We start from the raw sequence: 16,225 nt of genomic DNA on the forward strand, positions 1-16,225 counted from the left end.
CTGTCCGACTTGCCGAGTTTCTCCAGTTCATTTATGCGTTGCTAAAGTTATGCTGATGCCGTTATCTGATGAGTAAATGTGGAAGAAGTATACTGTACTTGGGCGGAAGTATAGTTAGATCCTTTGCCTGAGGCTGTGTCGCTGCAGCATATGTACGGTTTAATTGTTTGGCTACAATTCCATGTCTGCCGGGTACGGCATGTAAGATCATGAAGAACAATGTGTGCCAGTTCTATAGAGAAACAAAATTGGTTTTGACGGAGAATAAGACGTAAGACAAAACAATTCCCTGCCTCGCCACTATCAGTTCCATTCTGGGGATTTTTTGAAGTGGTTTGCAGCAAAGCACTATCGCTTATAGATGAACACTATTGACAAAAACGGAATGGATCCCATTCCTCCGATATCATTACCCTGATAAGTTTAAATCTGTTTTCTCACTATAGATGCTGCATGACCTCCAAATTGTAATCGACAAATTGTTTGCTGCTTTCACCTGCACACTGGCGAGTAAATAAAGCATTCAAGTGAAAACAGTCTTCCGGCCATCACTGGGCTTCGCCAAAAACCGTAGCCGTGTCGGTGTCGGTGAAGAAACGCGAGCGAGGATAAACCTCGTCTTTAATAAGCATAAGCTAGCAGGGGAGGGGGCGGAGGCGAGAGGAGATGCGGTGAACGGTGCCCCAGTAATCGGTCTGTCGGCTGCTGTGCCGCCACCGCCACCCCGCCAAGCCCGCGAGCCGCGAGCCGCGGTCCGCGCGCTAACACAGTCCGGGGGATGGGGAGCGGGCTCACCCCGGCGCAGGCGCACTGCGCACGCAACAACTCATTACACGTCACTATTTATCTGGGCGCGGGGAGTCGGCACGGTGGCAGCGAGCGGTCCGTCGGAGCCTCTCGGTAATTCGCTGTGGTCAGGGTGCGCAGTAGAGGATAGAACGTTTACTTCATCAAATATGATTTGTATCCTCCGTTTTATCCCCAGAAAGGTATGTTTTATTCAGATGCTTCCGAGTTGACGTATGCGGCTGGTGTCGAAGGTCTTTTATTACTTCTGCTTTTCTTTGTTGAGGCGTGAGGAATTCACCCCCCCCCCCCTCATGTCCAATGACAAGCTAACTTTGCGGTTGCGCTGCTGCATGGCGCCTTGATCGACCGTCCGGGTGGTCATCGAGACAAGCCGTTGGCCAGATTTGGGAGGGGAGGGGGTGTTGTGGGTGGGGTGAGTGGTCTCGTGTTGCAAGCGGTCGAGTTTGGTCGAAGAACGCAACGGATCAACTGTCCTAAACGCCAACGGTCCCGGGCCACGGAAGGGTGGCCGGAGACGGTGAGCAGATCGCGGGCGGTGGGGGTATCAGAGGCCGTAGGCCGACCCAGCCTGCGGTACAGCCACGTAACGCGTTTTGTATCTCATGTCCGCTCGCTGTGCAGACCCGTCTTGCCCCCGGATCGTATTTAGGAGCGGGCGTCTTCCATCCGCCGCCTCGCTCGTTCTCTCCTACCTGTCTCGGTGTGGTTTCAGGTTGGGCGATGGCAGGGCACATGGCAGTGTTTGGTTCTGTCATTCTCCGCATCGTAGGGGAGGATCACAGACCCTACGAAACTTAATGTTTAAGGGCCAGGGAGTGACAAAAGAAATCAAACAGGGCTTCTATTGTTAGATGGAAGGCCGAAGATACGGTTAATGTTTGCGTGAGGTGGCGCTGGGGCAGGTTGAGACCGAGCCGGTGGCATGTGCGTGGAGGGAAACGGCTGCCAATCAAGATTGGAGGAACTGTAGTGCGGGGGTTTATTTTCTCATTTTTAATGGGTGGGTTAGTATAGATGCCTCTAGAGAATAGGCAGAATTGATCGAATAAACGAACGTAAGATCTGCGGCCACAGTTGAGTTCGGGGTGTACGAAGAACAAAGCAAAATTTTTGGATTCCAGTTGTGCATCTGCGGACCTTTGGTATTGCGAGGGGGAACGTGGCTAAGTACCTGCGAGGAACATGTGGGAAATGCGTCAAACAGAAAAAGAGACTTCTCTATAATACGGTGCTTTGTCCCATATGGTACTTCCATGTGGAAATGCGTGATCTTGCAGTCGAACAATCTATGAATCACAGGTCCACAAGTTGTCGCCAACGTAGGATATGTATTAGAACAGGTAATACCGAATCCTTGCAACATTTTGCTGAATTCTGGACTAAGGATTGAGAAGTAAATTCACATGGCGTCAATTGCGCTTTCTAGAAGCTACGCTAGACCAAATCAGTTTCGGGTAGAGAGCGTCACCTAGTGCCTGCTAGGTGTATTATCACAAGCCAGTAATGATTTCCAAAGTTTCTGTTCACGCTGTTGCGTACTTTGAAAATAAGGGTATAATAATTTAACTCCTTATGCATGTAACTTGATTATGTTGGAGACAAGCGTTTAGTATTGCAACTTGCACGTTAAATTGTACTATAAGAACATGCACAACTTTTTTAAATGCCAGTTTTCATACAAAATAAGTTCATATTTCTTAAGGAGTCTAGGATATGGACAGCAAGCTATAGTAGTCAAAGTATACTATTCAACTCAAAATAAAGGCAAGAGTGGCCAGTTCTCATACAGTGAATTACTTGAAATGCAGCGTTGAGTCTAGAAGGATGCAATATGTCCAGGTGGAAGATGTGCTGTTCCTCAAATTTGCATTAGTGTTTATGTTCAGGAAGCCATATATTAGTCAAGAGATTGGAGAGCTAGTGACGGGACACTTTAAACGGGTGGGGGAGAGTGGATAAGTGATGGCCCATTCTATTTGGTTTCTTTATTATAACTTGTTCCAAACATGAATTTACCATGTGTTAAAGTGTAATGCTAACTTTAATACAGCATGACCCTGTCAAATAAGTTTTTGTCTTCTATCCCTTGCATAAATTTGCTGCAGTTTCTTGTTAAAATTGTGAATTGCACCCTTGAAGGCAAGGTGGCATTGTGCATGCAGATGGTGATTCAAATTGGATCCAAAGTTGTGCCCATTATGTTGATATTTGAAAACCCAGCATTTACTGTTGTATAATTTATACATTTCCATTAATTTCCTTTTTTACTTGTTCTCCCCGAAGGTTCATTTTTAAACCATCAGAGTACTGTTTGCCTTTTACAGAATAGCAAACATTTTCTGAATGTCACTATCCCATTCATATTAAAATAACTCCTTTTTTTTTGTAAAACAAGACATTGCTGGAGTAATAAGTAAATAGGTGCTTGTATTTCCATCAACCCTGCCACCACAGTTGCACTCAGCAGCGACTGTTTCTTCATTCTGTTCAAGCTCATGTAATGTGCATGTTTAAACCCCAGAAGAGGAAAAGAACTAAATGTACTTGTTGCCTTTAAATTGCATTTGACAGGAAATGGCAATTGGGAATCACTAATCAAACTTGTGTAAGCTAATCACAAACAGAAAATCTGTGGATGCTGGAGGAACTCATCAGGCTAGTAGCATCTATGGGGAGGGAGGGGTAATGTGAGTACAGTTAACGTTTTGGGCAAAGGGTCTTGGCCTGACATGTCAGGCATTGACCTGGGTGTTTTTAAACATGCCCTTTGAATTACTTACTACAAATTAGGATCTGGAAATTATGGTAGCTTTAATATATGTAATTGGATCTTTTTTAAAAGCTGAAAGGGGTGATGTCATTGCCCTACTAATGAGGGCCTCTGTTGGTCAGTTGACCATGGATATTGTCTCCTAGCTGTCTAGATGTGCAAGCCTGGGCAGTACAAAATGGAGAGTAAGCTGGTGCCCATGTTGCAAGCTCCCCCTCTCCACACATCTGATGAACCCAAAGGAATAGCAGCAACCGATACATTTTTGGGACCAGTGGCACCGCAGGAGTTGGCAGTCAACATGAACTCAATGTAGGATTGCCGTGGAATCCAGCTCTGTATTTTTTCCCCCCTCTGGGCTTACTCCTGCAGTCTTCCCCTGAGTGGGTATAGTTGCAAGGCAGTGGAGGTTTCAGATCAGAGTTTTCCTTCTGGATGAGCTGTCAACCATGGCTAACAAGTCCCACCTAGAATACTAGAGCTTGGCAGAAACCTGTGTGGACCAGGAGAGAACATTGAAGATGCCACATGCAGTGGCAGAGCATCAGGTTTGGGGCTGCTTTGCTGCCTCAGAACCTGGACAGCTTGCAATTGTTAAGGGGATGATGAATTCAAAATTGTATTAAGACATTTTGCAGGAGTATGTCAGGTTAGTTGCCAGTCACCTGAAGCTAGATGGTGCAACAAGACAAGTTCCAAACCAAGAGTAAATCAACAGAATGGTATAAAAATAATTTTTTTTTGAAACAGCCACATCAGAGTCCAGACCTTAACCAAATTGAGATGCTGTAGCATGACCTGAAGAGAGCAAGGTATCCCAGAAATGATGAACTGGAACAGTTTTGTATTGAGGAATGGTCTAAATTTGTCCTTGCCATTATGCAAGTCTGATCCAGTCAGCTACAGGAAACATTTGGCGGAGGTTATTGCTGCTAAAGGAGATCCTACTGGTTATTAACTTAAAGCTTTTGCATACTTTTTCTAGCCTGGTCTGTGAATAATTAAACAAATTCAGTAAAGACATGAGAAGTACGATTGTTTGTGTTATTAGTTTAGGCAGATTGTCTATTATTGTGACTTGGATGATGATTACACCACATTTTGAATAAATTAATACAGAAACCAACTAATTGCAAAATGTTTGCAAACTTGCAACTATATATACTTGCTGTGGTTAGTTTCTCTTTTTATTTTGCATAGTATTAGGGCTCAGACTTTGCGGTGAGGGTATGATTTGGAGAAGCCACTTCATTTTCTAATATACAATATTCACAAGTTTTGCAGTGATGCTCCATTTCATAAATTTCAGGGATCAGCTGTTGAGTGGTGTTGCAATGACAGTGTTTCACTTAACATCAGTGAGACTGAGGAATTGATTGTGGATTTGAAGGGTAAATTGACTGCACATCAGTTCTCTAAGGAATCAAAGTGAAGAATGGTGTGCAGTTTCAAGTTCCTGTGTGTCAACATCTGAATATCTATCCTGGGTGCAATGTATTGTTCCAAATGCAAAGAAGGCATGTCAGCAGTTGTATTTCATTAGAGTTTGAGAATTGAGAAGATGTGCCCTGTCACCAAAAACTGTTGCAAGTTTCTACATGTGTTTTGTGGGGAGCATTCTAGCTGGTTGCATCATTGACTGGTATGGAGGAGCTACTGCATAAGATAGTAAAGGCTGCAGAAAGTTGTGAACTCGGATAGCTCCATGATGGTCACTAGTCCCTCCAGCACAGAGGACATCTTCAAAAGGTGATGCCTCAAAAAAGATAGCATGCAATCATTCAGGAGCTCTATTACCCAGGTCATGCCTTCTCTCACTTTGACCGTCAAGAAGCAGGTTCAGGAGCCTGAAGATGCACTCAACATTTTTTTAGGAGCAGTTTCTTCCCTTCTGCCATCTGATTTCTGTATGAGCAATAAACCCAAGAACACTAGCTCCTGATATGTTTGCTGTTTTTGTGTTACTTTATTTAACATTAACATCTGCACGGGACTTTGAGGTGGGTGGTTCTGAGTTTGAATCCGGCTGGGTCCCAACCTGGGCAGCAGCAGTATCTGCACAGAAGAAAGGTCTGGCAATCTACTTCTGTATCTTTCCATGAAAACGCTATGGACAACTACACTATTCATAGGGTTGCCATGAGTTGACAATGACTTGACAGCACAACTACTATACTTCTATATATTTATATCTTTAATTAGGGTAGTATATATAGTTCTTGTCACAAAGATAGAGCATCCTGAAGGCTGTGTTGCTTGCCTGATGCCTTTATTCAGAACATATTTTATCTGACCTGCAGTGGGAGGGGAAAGATCCAGATGATGTGGTCCACGTGGGTACCAGCAGCATAGGTAGAATGAGGAAAGAGGTTCTGCTGAGGGGATTTGAGCAGTTAGTGTTTAAATTTAAAAAGCAGAACCAAAAAGTTGGTAATCTCTGGATTACTACCTGAGCCATGTGCAAATTGGCATACGGTCAAGAAGATTAAAGTTAAATGTATAGCTCAAGGATAGGTGTGGGAGAATTGGGTTTGGATTTGTGAGAAATTGACAGCAATGGGACCTGGATCCTAGTGAATTGCATAAGTAAGGCTTTAAAGAGGGGTGAGTTTAACAGGTTGGAGAAGTGTGGATGAAGAAAAACAAGACAAGAAAGCAGTGGAAGAGGAGTGAAGAAAAGTCAAGTGCAGAATAAAAGATTACACTCATTGTGCTTTTAAAATAATGTAAGGGCACTTTATTTGAATGCCTGTAGCACTAGAAATGAGATCAGTGAACTTGGGCTCAAATCAGTACAGGGGTATGCTTTAGTGGCCACTGCAGAGACATGGTTGCAGGATGGAGAGGATTGGGAATTAAATATCCAAAGATATCAGGTAGTATGGAAGGATAGAAAGGAAGATAAAGAAGGTGGAGTAGTGCTCAATTAAAGATGAGATCAGGGTGATAGTGAGGGACAAAAGATCTAAGGCACAGAATGCTGAATACATCTGGGTTGGGGGGGGGGAGAAATCACGGAGTTGTCTCTTGGCCACCAAATAACATTAGTGGCACAGATAAATATTGGAAGTGTAAGAATGGAACAGCAGTTATCATAGGGGGCATTAACTTGCTGAAAGATTGGGTGAATCAAGTTGGTCAAGGTAGTCGTGAGGAGGACTGCATCTGTGATGGCTTTCTTGGAACAGCATGTTACTGAACCTACAAGGGAGCATGCTATCTTGGATCTGGTCCTGCGCAATGAGACAAGTAAAACTAATGATTTTGTAGTTGGGAAGAGTAATTACAATATGATTGAATTTCTGATACAAATGGAGGGTGTAATAGTTCACTCTAAAACCGGTGTATTATGCCTGATAATGGAGACCATAATGAGATGATGGAGCATTTGGCTAGTGTAGACTGAGAACACAGGCTATATGGCAGAACAGTGGAAGACTTTCAGAGCTTTTTTACTGCTCAAGAAAAGTATATTCTAGTTAAAAGCAAAGACAGTAAGGGTGGGGAGACTTGGATAACTAAGGAAATAAAAGAAGGCATCAAACTAAACACTTGTGTATACAAAGTTGCTAAGAAGAGTGGGAAACTTTGAAAAGCAACTAAGTACCAACCACTAATTGAGCAATGAAGAAAGGGAAGCTAGATTATGAAAATAAACTAGCACAAAATATAAAAATGGATAGATGTTTTTGTATTCAGTGGAAAAGGGTGGCTAAAGTGAATGTAGGTCCCTTGGAGGATAAAGGGGGAATTGATACTGGGTTATGAGGAAATGGCTGGGGCTTTGAATGACTATTTTGTATGTCTTCATGGTGGAGGAAATGTCTTAACATGCTAAAGAGATGTTATGGATGCAATGGGAGGTGAGGACCTCGATACAATACACCCTATCCTTGTTATATGTGGGGGGATATGTTCCTCATAGTTGATGCATAATGTGAATAATTATTTAATAGGGATGCGTTCTGGATAAAACGTGTAATTTATTCACATTTTCATACCAATATGACAAAAGTTGTACCACAAGGCAACATTCGTATTATATTTCATCAATTTAATGTATTATATTCAATGTAATCATAGAAAGTTAACATACTAGGGTGTACTCACCAACAGTGGCAGGTGTGTTTGCTCCAGGAGATGAGTCGTTGTTGTGGTGTCAGGCAGCTGTACATGGATAAGGTGGATGGTTGTGTGTTGCCAGTATTTTCAAGGACAGCAAGGGGTGAAGGAAGACTCTCAGTACTGCTGACAGCAGATGACACTGGTTTGAAGAAAGTGGTGAGGGTTGTTTGCTTGGCAGCATTTTGTTTTTTCAGCATATATTTGCTTGTAGGGAAGGAAGAAGACTTAACTGCAGGGAACGACTGAAATGCTGACTCCATTCTAAACTTGGGTCCGTGTCCATCGCCATTTGTGCCAAGTGTTCTGCAGCCTTAAAAAAAATAAAAAAATTAAAAAAAAAATGCTGCCAGTTGCTTCACCGTAAAATCCTTCTCCTGCAACTCGACGCAGAAGGTCATCCACACTTAATTTGTGGTGAGAATCCAGGAGTTCTACCACGTCAGCAGTCTTGGTGTGAGAATCCTTCCCCACCAATTTTACGGCTCAGGGCCACACAATCCTGGACAGCTTCAGTGAAGGCAGGAAGCCCCTTGAGGGTGTGCACACACTCCGCCCAAATTGATTTCCATGCTCCATTGAGAGTGGAAGACTTGGCCTCTTGCTGGGATTCATCAATGTTGATGGCATGTCTGATGTTGAAGGACTTCCACCATTCCCTCACTGTTGGTAAACTCCTGGGATTTTCTAAATCGTCTGTTGCTTGCAGCATCTGAGAAATAGTTTGCCGGTTTTAAAAAAAAAACACATCTTGAATGTGGATACCTTCACCTGACGCCGCCCTGTTTATAATTTCCAACTTGAAGTGTTAAAGCGGTTCTCTGCCACTTGGCTGATGGCCCAGGACATCACATTGGACGCTCAGGAGGCATAGTTAATATTTCAAGCGCAAAATCACTGCATCGATGGTAGGTTAAAAACAACAAAAGTTTAAGAATGCAAGATCACACATCCACACATTGCGAAAACCAATGCGAGACTGGCGGGAGTGAGACCGAGGTGTGTGCACATGACTTGTATGGCGGGAAAGCAGTGCTCCTTGCATAACTGAATTTTGGGCGCATATAAGGAGAAGTTGGTAGAAATGGTTTCCTCACATAACTGAATCCGCATTATCTGAAGACTCATATAATGAGGATAGGGTGTAGTTATCACTTCAGAGGTAGTGCTGAGCCAACTTGTGGGCCTGAAAATAAATCTCCTGGTTCTGATGGAATGCATCCCAAGAAATGGCAGAAGTTACTGTAGAGACTTTGATTTACTCTGGGCAGGTCCCAGCAAGTTGGAAGATGGTGAATGTCAAGCCACTGTTCAGAAAAGGATGTAGGCAAAAGGCAAGTAACAGTAGGTCAGTTAAACACCTGCAGTTGGGAAAATGCTTGAAGCTGTAATTGAGAAATAGCAAGGCATCTTGGGGGCGTGGGGGGAATGGATCCACCAGGCATACGTAGGAGGATTTTGGCAAAGGCATGTTCTGTTTGACAAACTTACTGGAGTTCTTTGAGGATGTAATGAGTGCAGTGGGTAGAGGTCAACAGATGGCTGCTACTTACTTGGATTTCCAGAGGTGTTTAATAAGATGCCACATAAAAGACATCCATAAAATAGGATGCATAGAGCTAGGGGTGATCTATTTGCATAGATAGGGGATTGGTTAGCTAATGGAATGCTGAGTTGGATATGAGTGTTACTCGGGTTGGCGATCAGTGGTGAGCAGTGTGCCACGGGTTGGCACACATCTATTTTGTGATATAAATTTAACGATCTGGAAGAGGGGACTGAGTAGTATATTTAAGTTTGCTGATACTAAATTGAGTGGAAAAGCAAACTGCAGAAGGTAGTCTGCAGAGATACGGATAAGTTAGGTGAGTGGGCAAGGGTCTGGCAGATAGGGTACAATGTTGGTAAATGCAAGGTCGTCCACTTTGGAAGAGGAAAAATGAAAGAGCAGATTATTTAAATGGTTTTTTTTTTTTTAAAATAGCATGCTGCTGTGCAGAGGGACTTGATTTATGCACAGGCACTCCCAAGGTTGGTTTGCAGGTGCAGCAGGCTATCAGGAAGTCAAATGGAATGTTGGCCTTCATTGCTAAAGGGATTACATTTAAGAGCAGGGAGGTTATTCTGCAACTGTTCAGGATACTTGTGAGGCTGCACCTAGAGTACTGCGTGCAGTTCTGGTCTCCTTGAAGGATATACTAACTTTGGAGGTGGTGCACAGGAGGTTCACCAGGTTGATGCAGGAAAGCTGTTTCCACCGGTAGGTGAGACCTGCGTTAGGGGGCATAGTCTCAAGATTCAGGGGAGTAGATTTGGGGTGGAAGTGAGGAGGAACTGCTTTTCCCAGAGTGGTAAATCTGGAATTCTCTGCCCAATGGAGAAGTGGAGGCTATCTCAGTAAATATATTTAAGACAAGGATATATTTTTGCAGAATAGGAGAGTTAAGTTATTGGGGGGTGGGGGGCGCAGGTAGGTGGAGATGAGTCCATGGCCAGATCAGTGATGATGGAGCAGTGATGAATGGTGGAGCAGGCTCAGCGGGCCAGATGGCCTGCTGCTCCTATATCTTGTGTTCTGACATGCCAGTAATGTTAAACCTGATACTGATTCCAATATGCTACATATCATCTTCAATGGTCGGTTGAACATTTTAGTTGTGTGGTTGGTTTATACAACAGTATTGTGCTGTTACAGTTGTCCAACTGCAGGAAAGATGCAGTTGAGCTATAGGTGTTCAGAATCCTCCCTGGATTGGTGGGCTTGAATTGGAAGAATAGATTAATTAACTGGGTCTGTTTTTTTCCTGGAGCAGAACCTAACATGTATCATGATAGAGCTAACATTTGAAGCATAGATTAACAGTTTCCCATGGTGGTGTCCAATACTAGGTGTAGGTTTAAGGTGAGATGGTGGAGGTTTAAAGGAGACTGTGGGGCAGTTGTGTATCTGGAATGCTGCCAGTAGAGGTTACTGTTCCCACTGCCATAACAGCTGCAGCATCTAGATAGGTACTTGGTTTTCATATCATAATACTTTGCTTATTTAAGTACAATAATCTATGGGGTTTGTATAGATGTATTTGATGATCAGCATAAACAAGGTGGGCTTCTACCAAACTTGAGACTTGATTCAGTTTTGTGAGCTGAATTGTTTATGCTCAGTTAAGCTAGTGCTTCATATTTGAAAGAAAAGGATGACACAACCTGGTTTGAGGATTCACAAGGAAAATAAAAAAATTATTGTGCAAACAGTACTTGCCAAGGCTGATTCATGTATAACACTGGTTTGCAATTCATGCCTCTAAGAATATTAATGTTTTGAAAAGGTGGTGGCTCATTGAGTACAACAAACTTTAAATTGGTGTGATATTAACCAGTTTCACTACCTGAAAGACAGCATTGGAAAGAAGTAACATGTAATTTATCAGAATCTTTTGCTGAACTAATGGAGCTATGCAGATCCAATTATAAGACTTCTGGTCACTTGTATAGCTGATCTGGACATGTGTGATAGCTTCCACTGTTGGTATCTGATTTGTTAAACATATAGAATTTTGTTTTTGGAGGGTTGTAGTGCCTAATTTAGTTCCATATTCTCCGAACTTGACTATTGCAATATTTCAACATTACTTGCCAGTTTTATGTTCCAGATTAAAATAACACTCAAACACTTAACTGCAAAGAGAATACATTATGAAAACTTATCTTGTGCAGTGACCTTAATTAATTGCTAAGCATTAGTGTTCCTTCCCTAGATGGGTACATTATGGAGAAAGACTGAATGGATTGCTTGCTGGTAGTAATCTAGGGTTCTTGGTGTCAAGTGATGCTGCTTGTTCCCCATATCACCACCTGAGCCACCCAGATCTACAGATGGAGCAAGACAAAATGCTGGAAGAATTTAGCAGGCCAAGCAGCATCTGTGGATGAAACTGGGCAGTCAGCATTTTCCTCTGTAAATACTGCTTGCCATGAGTTCCTACAGTACCTTCTGTGTTGCACTGGGTTTCAATATCTGTAATCTGTGTAGCTGTACTACCTTAGTAACATCACAAGAATGTCTACATGAGATTAAAATGTGCTCAAATAGTTAAATGTTTTACTACATGTTTATTGAAAATAAAGGCTCGATTGGATGGTACACAAGAGTTTTAAAAGAATTAGAGGTATGAAATAATAGATGAAACCTAGCACATAAATAATCCATTAATGTTTTTTTCTTTTTGTTCTATTTAGGATAATATGCAAGACCAAGACAATAGAAGCATGTGTCTATAGCCTTGGTGTACTTTTGGGACTCCTCCTTTCACCAGCTGCAGGCCTAATTTTAGTCAACACCATTCAAGACTTGCCCTTGCTGGATTCGTCATTATCTGCCTACATTGTTACATAAGTTACTTTGCAGAATTTTCTTAAAGCTGGATCCAGAGTTCCTGAAAAATAAAAGTGCCTTCGCTTTTTGAAATCTATCCCTTAATTTCAGAAACAGCAGTATTAAGTAAGTCCTGATGTTTATAAATGTTCTCCCTAGAGAGATGGTGGAAATAATTTTAAAATAGTGCAAAGTAACTTTATCCTTGTTTAGAAAATTGTATTGGTTTGATCTTTGATGTTTAGAGGTACTACTTCTAATGTGTTTTAGGAAACACAGCAATAGTACACAAACTGGTGCAAAATTAAAGTTCATTTTTCCACTTTGTAGATGGCATCTTCCAGAATTGTAACTATGGGTGGACCAGCAATTGCTTTTCCTGCATGGTCTTAAAGAATTAACAATGCTAACGTGAGATGTATAATTGTGGTTCAATAAATTGCATGTCATTAGCACTGGTAATAGGTTACTAATGAAAATGCTAGCTGAAATTTAGGAATGTTCAAATTTTGCTTGCAGGTTTTAGAACACCATGTAAAATAGTTGTGTTTAATGGTTTGTGCTTTAAAAATGCAAGAATTTTGAGCATCGGAATAACATTTCCACTGGGGGGGGGGGGAACTAACTCTTTCCTACTGTGCACCTTAAAAGTTTGAAATAGGGGTTCCAGTGACGTCATCGTCAAGAATGGTAGCTTAAGTCACTAGCTCCTCCGGAAAAACGCGTATTAAGCCCCATTATTCCATCAAATATAATATTTTTCGAAAAATATTTCAACTGAAAAGGGGGCAAGAATGGGGAAAAAGGAACGGAAATAAAAAAAGCGACACTGCGGAGCCTGCGTCCGAGAGGAGTGCAGCGAGTGGCTCTCCGACCCGACCACATGCGAGCGAGGCGGCTACTGGGCCTCATTCAGGCGAAGTGGCGAATATTTTCGAAATCCTGAAAGAAATAATGGAGGTCCAGAAAGAAATAAAGCAGCAGCTCCGGGATATTAAGGCAGAGCTCGCCAGCGTTAATCAAAAAATAGCGGTGGCAGAGACTCGAATTGAGAAGGTGGAAGATCGCGTTCAAAACATGGAACGGATACTGAGTAAGACAATAAAAATATTACATCACCAAGAAGATAAACTGCTTGACCTGGAGGGACGATCACGGCGAAAAAATATCAGAATCTACAACGTTCCTGAAGGAGCGGAGGGCTCGTCTATGACGGAGTTTGTCGAAAAGCTACTGCGGGACGTGCTGGATCTTCCCTCGGTTATGGAGCTGGAAATCGAGAGCGTGCTGGTTCCGAAACCTACCCAGGACAGAAAGCCACACTATAATAATTAAATTCCTTCGGTACAGCACCAAGACGCAGATTCTACAAAGGGCTTGGAGTAAGAAGAGTGTTTTTTGACGATAAATTAATATATTTCGACCATGATCTCTCTTCCCCCCCCCCCCCCCCCCCCCCCGGCGGTCCTGCAGAAACGCAAAGAATACTCTGAAGTAAAGCGAAGTACTAAAGCAAAATAAGATTAGATTTCAAACTCCGTACCCTGCTAAACTTCAAGTGTTTTATGACAATGGGACGTGGTTGTACCAGACGGTGGAAGAGGTGACTACAGACATGAAGGCCAGAGGTTTGCCTGTCAGTGTCACCAAAATGAGGGAAAGCCTGACTGAGGAGCTGTCCCGCTCTGCTTGGGAAATAGTGCGAGAATCGAGAAGGCAGGAGATGGGAGGAGGCCGAGAGAAATATATCAGGAAGAGACCAGGAGTTTCCCAAAGACAATCCTCACCCCCTTCAGAAGAGCCATAAGGTTTAGCTAAATTTAAAAATCTTGAGAAGCTAAATGAAAGCAAAAGTACATGGTGATATACCTATCTCGAGAAATACTTATTATAATGTGGATTTTATATTACTTAGTTGTTACTCTTTATTCGCTCACTTACTCCTTTTTCCCCACCAAAATGAGAATTGTATATATGTGTATATGTATATATGTGTGTGTCTACACACACACACACACACACACACACACACACACACACACACACACACACACACACACACACACACACACACACACACACACACACACACACACACACACACACACACACACACATCCATCTTTTCTATGTAATTGATTTGTTCACTGACGTTTATGAATACTGCATTGGAGGCCTCAACTCACAAGTAGGAAGGGGTTATCCCCCACAGCTAGACATTTCCTCTTGCTCAATGCAGGGTCATCTACTAGTGACCTCAGCCTTGGAATCACATGTTCATTGCCATTTTTGTTATTATTTGCGTTTCTTGGTTCTTATTTGTTCAGGGAGTAGATCGATTAAGTTTTATTCTAATTTCAATGATACATTGACAGATAAATGCAGATGGCTAAGGACAAGGTAAAATTCATTTCTTTTAATGTCAATGGGCTATTAAATCCAATCAAACGTAAGAGAATTTTATCCAATTTGGAACAATTTGATTCATACTGGGGAAAAATGGTTTAACTAAATAATGCCTCATAGGCCTGACTTTATTCTCACAAATCAATGAATCTGTTGTAAAAACAAAAGATCACTCCCTACTTGTACATAGTTGTTCCCTTTTGCTTGTTTTTTCTCTCCACTCTTTTCTATAAGTGTATACCTCAGATAAATACTTTGTGGAGATTTGTGATACCTATGATTTTATGTTTGTTTGATGATGAACTTCAATAAAAAAAATACAAAAAAAAAGGTTTGAAATAAAGAATTTTTTCTCTGTACAGCTTGTTCACCCCACCCCCACACCCTGGTTTGTGTGTATAATAAAAATTTAGTCATCTTGAAATAAACATTGTTCTGTGTTAGAAATATCCTACATGTTGTTGTCAGTGTGTCTGATTTCTTTACATCACCTGTACTGAAGCTGAAATTATGAATATTTAGACATCGACTTGCCACATTTGCAGTAGTCAAACTGATTTGCATGGAAAGTTCCATAAACTTGGAGGGATAGAAATTCAGCTAAATGTCTTGTTTTAACAGGTTTCCCTGCCCACAAAGAAAAGAAAATGATCCCTAATGGGTATTTAGTTTTTGAAGATGAGAATTTCATTGAATCATCTGTGGCCAAACTCAATGCTCTAAGAAAAAGTGGACAGTTCTGTGATGTGAGACTGCAGGTATTCATAATATTGAGTGAATGACTGAATAATTTGAGTGTTTATTAGTTGATATTATGCAGCTGGTTTAATCAAGTTTGTATTTAGGGCTATGCCCTTAATGTGTTCAAAATTTGAAATTTAAAGGTGACCATAAAAGGCTTTTCATGGTCCTTCAACACAGTTACGTCCTTCTCACAAAGAATGGGCTTGCTTTTGCACCATATCCAACCCTGTGATAGTTCAGTTTGCTGACATCTCATTCTTGTAGCTGGTAAATGGCTGTACAAGACCTGTTTCAGAATGTGGGTAGATTGGTTTTGCTGGTTGAGTTCTACTGAAAGTAGAATTTGTACAAGTTTTCAAGTTACTGATTTTTTTTTGGGGGGGTGGGGGAGGAAGATGAGGGAAATTAAGTTTTGGGCTGGAAGCCTAGTAATTTGCTTCCCACCACTTTAATCCAGATAAAATTCCACTCATTTATTTCCAAATAAAGCACAGATCATTGCAGACTTGTACTCATTTTATTGGTCTATGCTCTTAATCAAATGGCTGACATTAATTGGCTGACCAGTTCTCTTGAGTAACTTTCTCAAGTGCCTTCATCCTATGTGATGACTTGGTCTGCTCCATTTGCATGTCATTAGTAACCCCTTAAAGCTGAAAATGGATACCAGACTGACTGGTCTAACTTTAACTTCCATTTAGTCTTCCTTTAAAGCAGGAATTGAGTGGTATTTTCAGTTTTAGAATCATTCCCAATGATTCTTCAGGGGCTCCTAATAATTTATAGCAGCATAACTTTTTGTTTTTTTTTAAAAAAAATGGTTTCTTTAGGCAGTTTGCATGCAAGTTTTTTTTTCCATCTTGCTTCTTCTGATCTTTTACTTCAATATTCTGCTGTAGGGCATGGGATCTGTGTGTCAGCATCCACTATTGCCTTAATTTGACCCATACTATAGTGACCATTTATAGTGCTCTTCCTACATCAAGACCTTTTTGCTTCTC

The 16,225-nt window shown here is 41.7% G+C and overlaps 1 protein-coding gene across 3 annotated transcripts in view; it reads left to right on the top strand.

Annotated features, from left to right (window-relative positions):
* Positions 1-829: 829 nt before the first annotated feature.
* Positions 830-16,225, top strand: part of LOC140737115 (influenza virus NS1A-binding protein-like) — a 28,788-nt gene continuing 13,392 nt past the window's right edge. Inside the window, exons 1-3 of one of the 3 annotated variants that reach the window (XM_073063294.1) lie at positions 830-989; positions 11,939-12,200; positions 15,102-15,238. In XM_073063294.1, coding sequence (XP_072919395.1) covers positions 15,128-15,238 — 111 coding nt within the window. In that variant the 5' untranslated portion in view covers positions 830-989; positions 11,939-12,200; positions 15,102-15,127. Of the gene's footprint in view, positions 990-1,206; positions 1,328-2,129; positions 2,151-11,938; positions 12,201-15,101; positions 15,239-16,225 lie in introns of those variants that run through there. The other 2 variants (XM_073063295.1, XM_073063296.1) reach the window with 2 other exon arrangements.

The sequence above is a fragment of the Hemitrygon akajei genome, chromosome 12 (genome assembly GCF_048418815.1).
Source record: "Hemitrygon akajei chromosome 12, sHemAka1.3, whole genome shotgun sequence".
Classification (NCBI taxonomy): domain Eukaryota; kingdom Metazoa; phylum Chordata; class Chondrichthyes; order Myliobatiformes; family Dasyatidae; genus Hemitrygon; species Hemitrygon akajei.